This window comes from Macaca nemestrina, chromosome 9, assembly GCF_043159975.1.
Source record: "Macaca nemestrina isolate mMacNem1 chromosome 9, mMacNem.hap1, whole genome shotgun sequence".
Classification (NCBI taxonomy): domain Eukaryota; kingdom Metazoa; phylum Chordata; class Mammalia; order Primates; family Cercopithecidae; genus Macaca; species Macaca nemestrina.
Genome location: NC_092133.1, coordinates 44,486,900 through 44,501,720, shown reverse-complemented (window position 1 = coordinate 44,501,720; position 14,821 = coordinate 44,486,900). Strand labels below are relative to the sequence as shown.

At 41.1% G+C, this 14,821-nt stretch overlaps 1 protein-coding gene and 1 long non-coding RNA gene across 3 annotated transcripts in view; one reads left to right on the top strand and one right to left on the bottom strand.

Moving 5' to 3' along the window:
* LOC112426525 (uncharacterized) overlaps positions 1 to 14,821 on the bottom strand; it is a 59,632-nt gene that overhangs the window by 7,782 nt on the left and 37,029 nt on the right. The gene's annotated exons all lie outside the window — the stretch shown is intronic.
* On the top strand, positions 6,172 to 14,168 carry LOC105480675 (interferon induced protein with tetratricopeptide repeats 2). Its single transcript, XM_011739786.3, has 2 exons — positions 6,172 to 6,676; positions 10,864 to 14,168. The coding sequence occupies exons 1-2, from the start codon at positions 6,672 to 6,674 to the stop codon at positions 12,275 to 12,277; spliced, it is 1,419 nt and encodes a 472-aa protein (XP_011738088.1). The 5' UTR covers positions 6,172 to 6,671; the 3' UTR covers positions 12,278 to 14,168.

The following is a 14,821-nucleotide window of genomic DNA, read 5'->3' as shown; positions in this document are numbered from 1 at the left end:
GATACGGCTGGTGGCCAGTTGCAATATGAGAATTATTGTGTTATACCATCTGTAGTTGATGTAACCCATTCCAGAAACAGGAAGCAAATCTATATTATATATAAACGAAACCTATTGTCCTAGGAAATATGAACAGGGCCTAGATTCCAGGAAAAAGACACATATATATATTTGTAGCAACCAGGGAAATCAGAACTCTTTCTAGTAAGTTTCATTTTCTCATAATAGAAATAACACCAGGAGAAAGTTGGTTTTCTTTTTCAGTTGCTATTTTGCAATCACATTGCATGCAGTCTCACACTAGCCCAGCTACTAAATCAGCTGATGCATGCTGTGGTAACATTATATACAGGCACTAGCCATACAAATTTCTGAAGTGTGAATCAGTATCTCAACTATTTCAAAGCACAGTGGTAAAAACCTTTCTCTATGCTTCTCCCCAACCAGTACCTTTGTTCATAAGATTTTTAAATTCCTGTCCAAATTCCTGTCTTGAATACTGAGTCCAAAAAATAAATCAAACCAAACCCACAGCATTTCTACTTTCCTATTTCAGCATTTCTTAAAAACCTAACATATATTTCTATAAGTACCTAATAGAACTTGTAAATAGAAGCCAGGTGCTGTGGCTCGTGCCTATAATCCCAGCACTTTGGGAGTACTTCCCAAGGCGAGCAGATCCCTTAAGGCTAGGAGTTCAAGACCAGCCAGGTCAACATGGCAATACTCCATCTCTATTAAAAATACAAAAATTAGCTGGGCCTGGTAGCTGTAGTGCCAGCTACTCAAGAGGGTGAAGCACGAGAACTGCTTGAACCCGGTAGGCAGAGGTTGCAGTGAGCCAAGATCTTACCACTGTAGTCCAGCCTTGGCAACAGAGCAAGACTGTCAAAAGAAGAAGAAGAAGAAGAAGAAGAAGAAGAAGAAGAAGAAGAAGAAGAAGAAGAAGAAGAAGAAGAAGAAGAAGCAGCAGCAGCAGCGAAGGAGGAGGAGCAGCGGAGGAGGAGGAACTTGTAAATAGAAAAGGAACTTGAAGCTCTTGAGTAAGACACAAAAGTAAGGGTTTCCAACTGGGGCAGGCTTAGCTGTGCATCCTAATCAAGGGTAGAGACTTTTTAGGAAGGACAATTTCTTTTTCCTCCCTGCCCTAGGCGGAAAAAAAATATGATAAATAACCTTTCCCAAGACTGAATAACCTACTTAACAACCTCAGTTTTGCTGGAGAAAGTGTTCTATCTGTGCTTTGTGTAATTTTCTGACCTCAATCTTTGAGGTACTATTATTTTCTTTTGGGTCTATATACATGATTACTCCCTTTGTGACTAAGGGTATGAATAAGGAAAAATCAAGGAAAATACATTTCTTCTATCATTCCAAAACACTACAGCTGTACATTGTGATTTGGGGATGCCAAATACCAGGTCAACAAGCAGGGATTTAAAATATGGTGGGGATTCTGGTTCAGGATGACTGACTAGAGACATCAGACACCCACCCTCTTTAGAAAGAAGAACCAAAATTATGAATAGATAATTATACCTCAAATAGAACATCTAGGAGAGAACACTAGAATTCAACAGAGAAGTCATGGGAAACACCTGAGGCATAGAAGCAGCAGGAATCAAGTGACCAGCTTGGCTGAGATTGGCCAGGAGACCAGAGGGCCTTGGCATTTCAGGGAAAGGGCAAATGAGAGAACTTCAGCAGTCCACATCCCTCCTGCCAACTGCGGCAATCTGAAACATGAGAGAGTTTCTCTACCCATACAAACTCTGGCACCAGTATGGGTGGTGATTTGGAGACCCCACAAGGGTATTTCATGAGACAGGAAACTCACGCTGGGTCTCTCAGGTCCCCAAGACCTAAGCGGCACCATTGTGAGACTATAGTCATGGAATTGTGTCCTATCCTGGGAACCACAGCCCCTGTATCTCCATATCCCAGGAGTCCCCAGTGATATTTCCCAGTGTCCACCCAGTGAGCTGCAGTGACATAGCACTGGCTAGACCCAAAGGTAATACAGGGTCCGCAGCACCCCAGCCCACAGGGAGTACTACTCCCCAGGGAAAGAATGGTGCAATGTGCCAAAAAGACAGCCCCTGATACAAAGGAAACCAAAACATGTCCTTTCCAGAGTCCCCTGTTTGGGGCTGTGAGAAGTGACCCTACACTTAGCAGCACCACAAACTCTGTACTCGGCCTCACAAGTGGATAGTAAGATACCCTCCCACTGGTGCTTGGGCTTACATGTAGAGAGCGGAACCCCTTCTTGCCCTCCACACACTGCTGCAGGCACAGCCACTGATGCTACTACCAGAGAGGCTGGGGCAGGGAAACCAGAGGGCTGCCTGTCTGGTGCTGTGAGTGGTGACTGCACCCCCACTGGACGCATGGCCTCTGTGCCTAGGCTCACACATAAAGAACAGGGTCTCTCCTCTCTCTGTACAGTGCTGCGGGGTTGCTGTTATAGAGAATGAAAGAGCCTGAGAGCTGTGTGTCTGGGGCTATAGGTGGCAACCCTGCACCACAGCCACTGCCAACATCAGTGTGCACTTATCAGAACCCAAGGGGTTGTCCCACCGTTGGCTCTGCCATTGTCTAGATCACATCAGTTGCCCAGGGACTTGAGAACCCAGTCACCCACCTAGCCCACTGCTGCAACTACCAGCATCTGAGCAAGCTATCTGGGGGCCCAGGAATTAGCCTACTTGGTCCCACTAACACCAGTGCCAGTGTATGTTGTTCTGGGGCCCAAGTTCAGACATCCTCAACCCACTGCTGCCACCACTGGGGACTGAAGACTGGCCCACATGGCAACCATGTTCCCAGTAAAACATCACGATAGCCTCCACTGATAACCCCACCCTAAACCATCAAGGAAATAACATATATCACTGATCACAGCCAAATAAATTTTACAGAGACTACACTACCATGTACATTCAGAATCAAAGTCAAAGTGCCTTACTCAACCAATATTGTTGATATATCTTCAGGAAAAAGTCCTCCCCTACAAAAGCAAATTCAAAAACTGAAAGAAGTGACTATTATACTAGATGCTCAGACATCAGTGAAAGGACACAGGAAGCATGTAAAAGCAAGGAAATATTATACCTTCAAAGGAATACAATTCCCCAGCAACAGATCCCAATCAAAAAGAAACCTAGGAAACCCAGGAAAAACAATTCAAAATTATGATACTAAGTACGGTGGCTCACACCTGTAATCCCAGCACTTTGGGAGGCTGAGGTGGGCATATCACCTGAGGTCAGGAGTTCGAGACCAGCCTGGCCAACACGGTGAATCCCCGTCTCTACTAAAATTACAAAAATTAGCTAGGCATGGTGGCACATGCCTGTAATCCCAGCTTGGGAGGCTGAGGAAGGAGAATCACTTGAACCTGGGAGTCAGAGGTTGCAGTGAGCAGAGATTGCACCACTGCACTCCAGCCTGGGCGACAGAGTGAGACTTCATCTCAAAAAAAAAAAAAAAAAAAATATATATATATATACACACACACACACACACACACACACACACACATATACACATGTATATGTGTGTGTGTGTGTGTGTATATATATATATAATACTAAAGAAGCTCAGCAAGATACAAGAGAATTCCAAATCCAATACAATTCAAACAATACACAGATATCAGAGAAACAATTCAGGATATGAATGAGAAATGTGCCAAAGAAGTAGATATCACAAAAATAACCAGACTGAAATTCTGAAACTGAAGAATTTGAATGAAATACAAAATATACAAAAAGTTTCAACAATAGACTAGACCAAGCAGAAGAGAGAACATCAGAACTTGAAGAAAGGTCTTTTGAAATAACCCAATAAGACAAAAATAAAGAAAAAATAATAATTAAAAAGTATGAACAAAGTCTTCATGATCTATGGGACACTGTAAGGTGACCAAATATATGAATTATCAGTATCCCAAAAGACAAAGAGAAACTGAAAGGGTTTGAAAACCTATATAATGAAATAATAGATGAGAACTTCCCAAGTCTAGTAAGAGATTTAGACATCCAGATACAGGAGGTCCAGCAATCCCCAATCAGATACAGTGCAAAAAGGTCTTCTCCATGGCACATTATAATCAGACTATCTAAATTCAGTGACAAAAAGAAAATGTTAAAGACGGCAAAGGAAAAGCATCTCGTCACCTACAAAGGAGCTCTGGTATACGTGACCAACAGGCATATAAAAAAATACTCAACATCACTCAACTCCAAGGAAATGCAAAAAATCACAACGAGATATCATCTAATCCCGGTTAGTATGGCTATTATTAAAAAAATAATAATAACAAATGCTGGCAATGATGCGGGGAAAGGGAACTCTTACACACCGTTGGTAGGAATGTAAATTAGTATAGTCATTATGGAAAACAGTATGGAAAGCTGTCAAAAAACTAAAAATAGAATTTTCATGAGACCCAGCAATCACACTAGTGGGTATCTATCCAAAGGAAAAAAAATGAGTAAATCAGTAAATCAAAAGGATACCTGCACTCACATGTTCATCACACCACTATTCATAATAGCAAAATATAAAATCAACATAGGTGCTCATCAGTGAACAAATGGATAAAGAAAATATTATTTATACACACAATGGAATATTATTCAGCCATTAAAGAGGAATGAAATCATGTAATTTGCAATGCAGTTGGAACTGGAGACCATTACATTAAATGCAGTAAGCCAGGCACAAAATGACAAAATACTGCACGTTCTCACTCAAATGTGGGAGCTGAAAAACTTTATCTCATGGACACTGAGAATAGAACAATGTCCCCCCTAGGAAGGGGAGTGGTGGGAAGATGAGAGTGAGGTTATGGGTACAAACATATCGTTAAATAGAAAAAATGAGTTCTACTGTTTGATAGCAGACTAGGGTGACTATACTTAACAACAATATTACGTATATTTTAAAGTAACTAGAAGAGAGGACTTGAAATGATACCAACACATAAAAATGATGAAGACTGAAGGTGATGCATACCCCAATTACCCTGACTTGATCATTAAACATTCTTTGCATGTAACAAACAGTCACATGCAACCCATAAATATGTAAATTATTATACATCAATAAAAAGGGGGAAAATATTGTGCGGCTTGGGGAAGCCAAGAACATAAGGAGATGTTAGGAATTGTTTGGCTTAGGTCAGTGATCATGACGGATTGTTGAATGTCAGGGGAGATAAAGTTCTGGAAAAAGCAAACATTGAAATTTCCTCTGGCTGGGTGTAGTAGCTCACGCCTGTAATCCCAGCACTTTGGCAGGCCAAGACAGGCAGATCAACTGAGGTCAGGCGTTCGAGACCAGCCTGGCCAACATGGTGGAACTCCGTCTCTACTAAAAATACAAAAATCAGCCAGGCATGGTGGTGCGTGCCTGTAATCCCAGCTACTCGAGTGGCTGAGACAGGAGAATCACTTGAACTAGGGAAGTGGAGGTTGTAGTAAGTCAGGATCTTTCCACCGCACTCCAGCCTGAAAAAAAGAAAGTTTCCCCTCTGATCACTTTGGTTAACGATTTTAGATAATAATTATAATAGAAACTAACATTTACTTGTTACTGCCAGGCATTATTCTAAGGACATTTCATGTATTCTCTTATTTCATCCTCCTAACACCACAATGAACCAGTAGTGGTACTATTCCCAATTTACAAAACCAAAGCAGAGACGTTCAATAATTTTCCCCAGAGTTTCATAGCATAAAAGTGGGGGCTGATTTCAAATCCAGATAGACAGACATCACCACCCATGCTTCTAATCATGTATTCATTTATTCAACGACTACTTTTGGAATGCTTGTCACACCATGCAATGTGCAGGTAGTTTTGCAGGGACTGGAGATTCAGCAATGATTCAGACTAAAATCCCCTGACCTGTCGAGGCTAGATAACTGCTCCTTACAGTGGCCTGTGGATCATATTGGTATAAAGCAGAGCAAAGATGTGTTAATATGGTAATCACAAGGCAGAGTACTTTGTAAATATGTCCTTCTCCGAGTTGTGCTCCCGTGATGTCATCAACACATTCCACAAAGAGGAAGTTCTTCTAACTCACTACCCAGCGGGGCTTGGCTCTTACTCAAGAGCATTTTGGGGTGAAAATATCTAAGTTTACCAGACCTTGTGCAAATCTGAGATGAAGGACTACATTAAAAGTGAAATTCACCTTAGCAGGAAATGGGGTTTGCTATTCTGTGTATATCTTTAACAGTATCTGCTGAAAAGAACCCTTTTGTTAAATAATTGTATTACGAGTCCCCAACTTAGTCCTTTCGAATATGAAATAAGAGAGGGACCGTGCACAAGAGCAATGCCCCCAGACCCATCTTTAAGTGAAGCGCCAGGCGGATAAAACATCCCTCTTCTGCTGCCTTCTTTCTCTGATCGCAACTCAGCTCCCGAGGAAAAAGAGTGCTCATTTCCCTGTAAAGAGTCCTGCCAATTTCACTTTCTAGTTTCACTTTCCCTTTTGCAACGTCAGCTGAAGGGAAACAAGCAGAAAGGAACCAGAGGCCAGTTGTATATATAGGTTTCTTCAGCATTTATTGGTGGCAGAAGAGGAAGATTTCTGAAGAGTGCAGCTGCCTGAACCACAGCCCTGCCGAACAGCTGAGAATTGCACGGCAACCATGAGGTAAAGATTTTCCCTTCGTATCCGATAGTGCTGTTGAGTCATCTTGTCCAATGCAAATCCTGAGTAGCTATGCTTCCAGAGGGCCAGCTCCATTTTAATGTTTGTTTATGGCCTTACTATGCCTTTACCTCTGTCGGTTGTAAATCTGTCTTACCAATGCTGGTTTGTTCCCTCCTAAACAATCTTCTGCTTCACGCTGGCAAGCTTCCTAAATTCATCTCTGGAACTGCTCGCCTGGGGAGCTGAGTTGCAATCAGAGAAAGAAGGCAGCAGAGAGGGATGTTTCATCCCCCCGGCGCTTCACTTAAAGATGGGTCTGGGGGCATTGCTCTTGTGCACGGTCCCTCTCTTATTTCATATTGGAAAGGACTAAGTTGGGGGCTCATAATACAATTATTTAACAAAAGGTTTCTTTTCAACAGATACTGTTAAAGATATACACAGAATAGCAAACCCCACTTCCTGCTAAGGTGAATTTTACTTTTAATGTAGTCTTTCATCTCAGATTTGCACAAAGGCTGGTAAGCTTAAATATTTTCACCCCAAAATGCTACTGATTGGTTAGAGTCCTCCTGAGTATGAATTAGAGATGGAGTGCTTAGAGAAAATAGTTTTCACCTCTAACATTCCCTTCTATCCCCAAAACATGAGACTGCCCTGGAGAGGAAGTGTTAGCTCATTGAGTAGGAAGGGAACTATTTTCTCCAGTTTGAGGGTGGGGTGGCCGGACCTGGTTGCCTCACCCTCATTCTGGGAGCTCTGGAATCCCGTGTTACCAACCCCAGTGCTTACTTCCTATGAGACACCTTGCCCTACTTCTGTGAGGTCCCTGATTTCTCTTCTTGAAACAATATTATTTCCTGCTAGTTTAAATGTTCTGCCTGATTTAAAAAAAAGAAAAAAGAAAAAAAAGATTTGTGATATTTACAGATTTTTTTGTTTGTAGTCACCCAGAATCTATAGAACCCTTTTCTTATTTGTTAGAATTTTAGCATGGTCTTAGAATTCTTCCCATTATGATACAGACCCATCCCTCCTTCTTGCTTTCCTTATTCTTTATCTATTGTGACTTTCACTGGGCATTGCTCTTGTGCTCTAAGACAGTGGTTCTCAAAATTGAGCATGCATAAAAATTGCCTGGCCAGCTTATTAAGGACAGAGTTCTAGGGTCAATTCCCCAGAGATTCTCATTAAGTGGGAGGGGGTGGAGTCTGAGGATGTGTGTTTCTAAAAGGTTCCTCCGTGATTCTAAGACGGCCCCAAGAAACTGTGGTGGTAGCGTTAGTTCTGAGCCTGGTTGATAATGTCACTGCTGCTTTTATCCAGATAAGAGGCAATGGAAGAAATTGTTGTTGTTGTGTATACAACTGGAACTTCTATAGGAATCAGGAGAATAGGTCCTCAGAAGCCAGAGCCCAGGAAGCAAGTGTCTGAGACCGACTTCTCTAACTTAACAGTGAAAATAAGAACCCAAAATCAAGCAGTGAAGTTGGATGCCTTTTAAATGGCTGCTCAAAGGGATTTTACATAAGTGTGTATATTAAATGTCTCTATCCTGCAAATGCACAATGGACTTTATGTTTTCTATGGTGGAGATAATCTCAATTCTATTTACTTTCTCTGTTTCTTTTGTAAAATGAGAAAGGAGCTAAGGAGTGTATGTGTTACACTCAATGTCAAACTCAAATGGAAGTTGGAAATGGAATTGAGAGGGAGCAAGGAAGCTAGAGTGAGTCTTCAGGTGTTAGGATGCGTGCTGCACATGCTTGGGATCTGAGAGTGGCCGTATTCTGTAGGACTCACCATATTCTGTAATGAATGCAGTACAGTAGAGAGTATGACACGGATGCACATGGAGAAAACACAGGGTCTGAGCCTTCCGAGCTCCCCAGTGTCCTGTTCTGATCCTCCTGGGGTCACTGCAGTTCTACCAATGGTCCTGCGAGGCACTCTAGGAACTTTAAATCAGTTCCTGCTCATCTCTGTTTCTTGGAACAAGTGGAGACTTAACTATCCCAAGCAGAATAAACAAACAAACAAACAAACAAAAATAGGATGGAAAATACGCAGGAGTTTGTAGGAAGGACCCGCCTTTCATTCAAAGCTCCAAATAGGTCTTAGCAAAGAGTCAGGTTGTCTAAGCCTCTTAATGTAACTAACCCCAGGGGCGGGAGCCCTGGGGAGTGCTTGACTTGGTATCAGGCATCCTAATGGCAGCAGCATTCCGGTTGAAAAGCTCATGTCCAAACAGATCTGTTTTTATTCTTAGTGAGGTTACAGGAAGATTCCCAATCAAAATGGGAGTGGGAAGGACTGGTATAAAAAGTAGGAGAGAGAGGGGCAGTTAGAAAGAGGGGTCACATAGGCTGGGTGCGGTGGCTCAAGCCTGTAATCCCAGCACTTTGGGAGGCCGAGACGGGCGGATCACGAGGTCAGGAGATCGAGACCATCCTGGTTAACACGGTGAAACCCCGTCTCTACTACAAAATACAAAAAACTAGCCGGGCGCGGTGGCAGGCGCCTGTAGTCCCAGCGGCTCCGGAGGCAGGAGAATGGTGTGAACCCGGGAGGCGGAGCTTGCAGTGAGCCGAGATCCGGCCACTGCACTGCAGCCTGCGCGACAGAGCGAGACTCCGTCTCAAAAAAAAAAAAGAAAGAGAGGTCACATAATCTTCTATCTAGACATATATTTCAAAAGTGATCCTGCCACATTGCATGACATTCCAGATATCTATTGGTTGTATAAGAAGCCATACTATTTAGAAATATAGCATACTATTTAGAAATATATACAAGGGTTGCTGTACAGATACCACGAAAAAAAATTTAAGTAAGAAAAAGCAACATTACAGAGACTCCAATACACAGACAGTGTTGAGAAACAATTGGGGCGTGGAATGTTATTCATCTCCAAAGTAATTCGAAGTACAGGCTTTTGTTCATTTTTCTGTTTGCTGGTTTTTTTCGCTTGTTTTTTGTTGTTGTTTTGTTTTGTTTGTTTTGTTTTGTTTTTTGGTTTGGCTGGTTTTGGTTTATTTATTTCTTTTGAGGACCAACACTGAAAGGAATGGAAAATCTTTCCAGGAGAGTCCTAAGGGTACCCTAAAGGAAAAAGAGCCCTTTCTATAAGAAAAGGGGCTAGTGGCCTTATGAGCCTTCCCTGTAGCTGCACTTCTTGCCCTTTGTTATAAAAGCAAAACGCAGAAGAGAAAAATAACATTTCAAAAAAATTAAAACAATCAAGTACAAAATTACTAATAGAGCAACTCAATGAGATGTATTAAGAACAGAAATCACCACTTTAAGAAGTAGAGGTATGGGGGTGGGGGAAAGGGAAAAAAATTACATTTTATTCCAAAATAAATGTTTAAGATATTGCTAACATAAATGATACTTGAAATTAAATGAGAGAATAATACAAAAGCAGATAAAATGAGTAAAAATTCAGAATGGTTGAAAATAAGATTCAAACGGTTAAAATGGAAAAATTCAACAGAAAAAAATGAAAATGTAGCATCGTAAAGTAATAAACCAATACAAAATAAAACCAATCTGATAAAAGCTCAGAAAGTTTGAATAGACAAAATAAATGAAGGATCTATTAAAAGCTGAAATAGAAAATCGAAAGTGGTCAAGATTTCTTTAAAGGCAAATGAAGGAAAACTAAGGAATTAAGAATATCAAAGAAAATGAAGCTGCATTTCAGAGGGATGAGAAATTAAAATCAGTATGGCAAAACATCAAAAGACTAAAAAATTATAAAGCTGAAATTTTCAAAGTACAAAAGTAAAGCTAGGGAAGAATGAAGAACAGAAACAAAAAGCAATGAAAACCACTTACTTCTTTAAAACTACATAAATAAAACCAAGCCTCCACAGAGGCCTTCAAAAGCAGAGGGCAGAGCGATTTAACAAAAACTGTCTTATTCATGAAAATCTAGCCACAGACTCAGAGAATAACCCACTGCCCTTGCCCTAATTCTTCTGCTGCTCACAGTCTCTAAACTCCTGCTACAACATGCAGGAATTAACAATATGGCAAAACATATTATAGAAAGAAAAGAAGGAGACTTTCTTTGATTTGTGTTAACAGTCTTTAGGAGGAGGAGAATGTTATTTGCCTTGCTCCCATTTCTTGACATATAAATCTGTTTCTCAAAGTGTCCATCTTTCTGTTTTCCCCTACAGTGAGAACGCTAAGAATTCCTTGGAGAGCAGCCTACGGCAACTAAAATGCCATTTCACCTGGAACTTGATGGAGGGAGAAAATTCCTTGGATGATTTTGAAGACAAAGTATTTTACCGGACTGAGTTTCAGAATCGTGAATTCAAAGCCACAATGTGCAACCTACTGGCCTATCTAAAGCACCTCAAAGGCCAAAACGAGGAAGCCCTGGAATGCTTATGTAAAGCTGAAGAGTTAATCCAGCAAGAGCATGCTGACCAAGCAGAAATCAGAAGTCTAGTCACCTGGGGAAACTATGCCTGGGTCTACTATCACATGGGCCGACTCTCAGATGCTCAGATTTATGTAGACAAGGTGAAGCACATCTGTGAGAAGTTTTCCAGTCCCTACAGAATTGAGAGTCCGGAGCTTGACTGTGAGGAAGGGTGGACACGGTTAAAGTGTGGAGGAAACCAAAATGAAAGAGCGAAGGTATGCTTTGAGAAGGCTCTGGAAAAGAAACCAAAGAACCCAGAATTCACCTCTGGACTGGCAATAGCAAGCTACCGTCTGGACAACTGGCCACCATCTCAGAACGCCATTGACCCTCTGAGGCAAGCCATTCGGCTGAATCCTGACAACCAGTACCTTAAAGTCCTCCTGGCTCTGAAGCTTCATAAGATGCGTGAAGAAGGCGAAGAGGAAGGTGAAGGAGAGAAATTAGTTCAAGAAGCCTTGGAGAAAGCCCCAGGTGTAACAGATGTACTTCGCAGCGCAGCAAAGTTTTATCGAAGAAAAGATGAGCCAGACAAAGCTATTGAACTGCTTAAAAAGGCTTTAGAATATCTACCGAACAATGCCTACCTGCATTGCCAAATTGGGTGTTGCTATAGGGCAAAAGTCCTCCAAGTAATGAATCTAAGAGAGAATGGAATATATGGGAAAAGAAAGTTACTGGAACTAATAGGACACGCTGTGGCTCATCTGAAGAAAGCTGATGAGGCAAATGATAATCTCTTCCGTGTCTGTTCCATTCTTGCCAGCCTCCATGCTCTAGCAGATCAGTATGAAGAAGCAGAGTATTACTTCCAAAAGGAATTCAGTAAAGAGCTTACTCCTGTAGCGAAACAACTGCTCCATCTGCGGTATGGCAACTTTCAGCTGTATCAAATGAAGTGTGAAGACAAGGCCATCCACCACTTTATAGAGGGAGTAAAAATAAACCAGAAATCAAGGGAGAAAGAAAAGATGAAAGACAAACTGCAAAAAATTGCCAAAATGCGACTTTCTAAAAATGGAGCAGATTCTGAGGCTTTGCATGTCTTGGCATTCCTTCAGGAGCTGAATAAAAAAATGCAACAAGCAGATGAAGACTCTGAGAGGGGTTTGGAGTCTGGAAGCCTCATCCCTTCAGCATCAAGCTGGAATGGGGAATGAAGAATAGAGATGTGGTGCCCACTAGGCTACTGCTGAAAGGGAGCTGAAATTCCTCCACCAAGTTGGTATTCAAAATATGTAATGACTGGTATGGCAAAAGATTGGACTAAGACACTGGCCATACCACTGGACAGGACTATGTTAATTGCTGGGTCTTCAGAAAGCCCAAGGAGTTCTGGGAGAGGGACCAGATTGGGGGGTAGGTCCAAGGGCTTGGTGATAGAATTATTTCTCAATTGACTTCTTGAGTGCAGTTTGAACTGTAACATTTGCTTAGTCACCTTTAGTGGAGTAGTCCACTGGGCTTGTTTCTATGTTTATATAAAGCAGCCAAATCCTTCATGTAATATTGAAGTCCATTTTTGCAATGTTGTTCCGCATTTGGAGCCATTTTGCATCCCATAGAGGTTAGTCCTGCATAGCCAGTAATGTGCTCAGTTCATCCAAAAGCTGGGGGCCAAAGTCTAAATAGGGCTCGGTATCCCCCATCTCTTACCTCTGCCTCCTTCCTCCTCCTTCCCAGCCTATCATCAATCTTGAGTATTCTACACAACGTGAATTCAAGTGCCTGATTAATTGAGGTGGCAACATAGTTGAGAAGAGAGCAGAGAACAGGAAGAGACATAGCTAGAAGCAATGGGTGCAAAAAGCAATGTGTACAAGACTTTCAGCAAGCATAGAGAGAGTTCACCTCTACTCTGCCCTCCTCATAGTCATAATGTAACATGTAAAGAATGAAAATGGATTCTGTACAATACGCTAAAAACCAACATAATGTATTTCTTTAAAACCTGTGTGGAAAAAATAAATGTTCCATCTGTAGGGATAGGGAAAAAGTAACCAAAAGAGAGAAAGAGAAGGGAATGCTGGTTTATCTTTGTAGATTGTAATCAAATGGAGAAATTTTCAATATTTTAGCCATTGTTAGGAATTTTTTTTTGGTAAAAGGAAGACTGACTTTGTTCAAATGCTTTCATGAACCTGGTTTGAGATGATAGGAAAGCAACAAAATGGGGAACCTGGTGACTAAGGGCCTGGTGCAAGGTCTTGGGAAATGTCATTGACAATAGATGGTGGGGTTTTCCCCCCTTTAGAAATGTTGGATATTAAGTGATATAAACACTTCTAACTCTGAAAATCTTCTGAGAAATCCCAAAATTCATGGTATTCTTGGACAACTGGGATTTTCTAGGAAGATACTGAATGGCCTAGACATCAAAGTTGGTGTGAACCAAAATAGAGTCAGCTGACCCAGCATGAGACCATCAGTCATGCTCTGGGTTGGAAAATGTTTGCCTGTTGGAATTAATTTAAGCTTAAGTATATATCAACATTATTTTATTGTGCAATTAAAACAATAAAAATTCAAGGTTTTTTAAAGTTAAAAATTCTAACCACTGTAACAACAATTTTTGTGTTATTTTCTGTATTAAAAATCTTGTTGCATGCATTTGAGGTCATCAGGATGCAAAATTTGTATTCCTGAAAATGCCATATATTTTCATTAATAAATAGCCTAAATATGATAAAACATAAAGCAGTGTTCTGATTCATCTGGAATTTTGCTGTACTTTAAACCTTTCAGACTCAGCTACTGATAAATGAAATGTTACACAAGTATGAACCAAATCCAAATAACCTAGGCTGGTCTACTATCATAATCACCTGAACAGAACAAAACTTTTTCCTCAGCTTTAAGAGTCCAGGGCTTCGGATAACAGCTGCCTTCTGCCACCTACTACCATTGACCTACATGAACACAGACATTCTGTCTCCACCTTGATGGTGGGTGGGCTAATGCCCTTTTCTTTGTTAAATTTTGTGCTTTTATCACATTTTCTCTATTCTGACCTCTATTATGAGAAATAAATGTCACTGATTCCATTTTATACCCCATCCTGGACTCAATCCAAATGCGTGTTAGAGAGTCTTCCCTATTAAGTAAAGAATAGGAAGAGACAAGAAATCTCCGTTATTTTTCAAGAGGCCTCTAATGGAAAATGCAAATCATGCCAACTGCAAAGGTAAACTCATTTCACTGGATCAAAATGGACAAGTGTATGTTTCAGGGGTAGATCTAGCTCACCTTGCCTGAGTAAATTAAGACTACATCTGGTTCCTGGGAAGGAACACCACACATATTCTGAGTGGAAGGTTAAAATGGAAAGGCATGCCGACTTTGAGAGAGGACCATTGGTACCTGTGTGTACTAAAGACAGATGTATGTAATCTTGTCCTTGCACGTCATGCCACCAGTCCCTTGCTGGAACAGGACCCTTAGTGGGAAAACAGAAAGAAAGGTAGGAAAGGGAAACATAACATCTTACACTTAATATTTGTTTGGGGACTTAAAGTTAACAAATGATTGGAAAACAATAAAGAAAATTACGTACATAGCTCCTGTTTCCTGAAATTTCACCATCCAGGAATAACAAATAGAGTCACATTAATTGGGCTTGACTTGTAATTCCCTGCCTTTTAACCACATTTCCCAGGGCAGGACATTTGACTCCCTCCATATATTCACCCAACACAGCAAGCCCC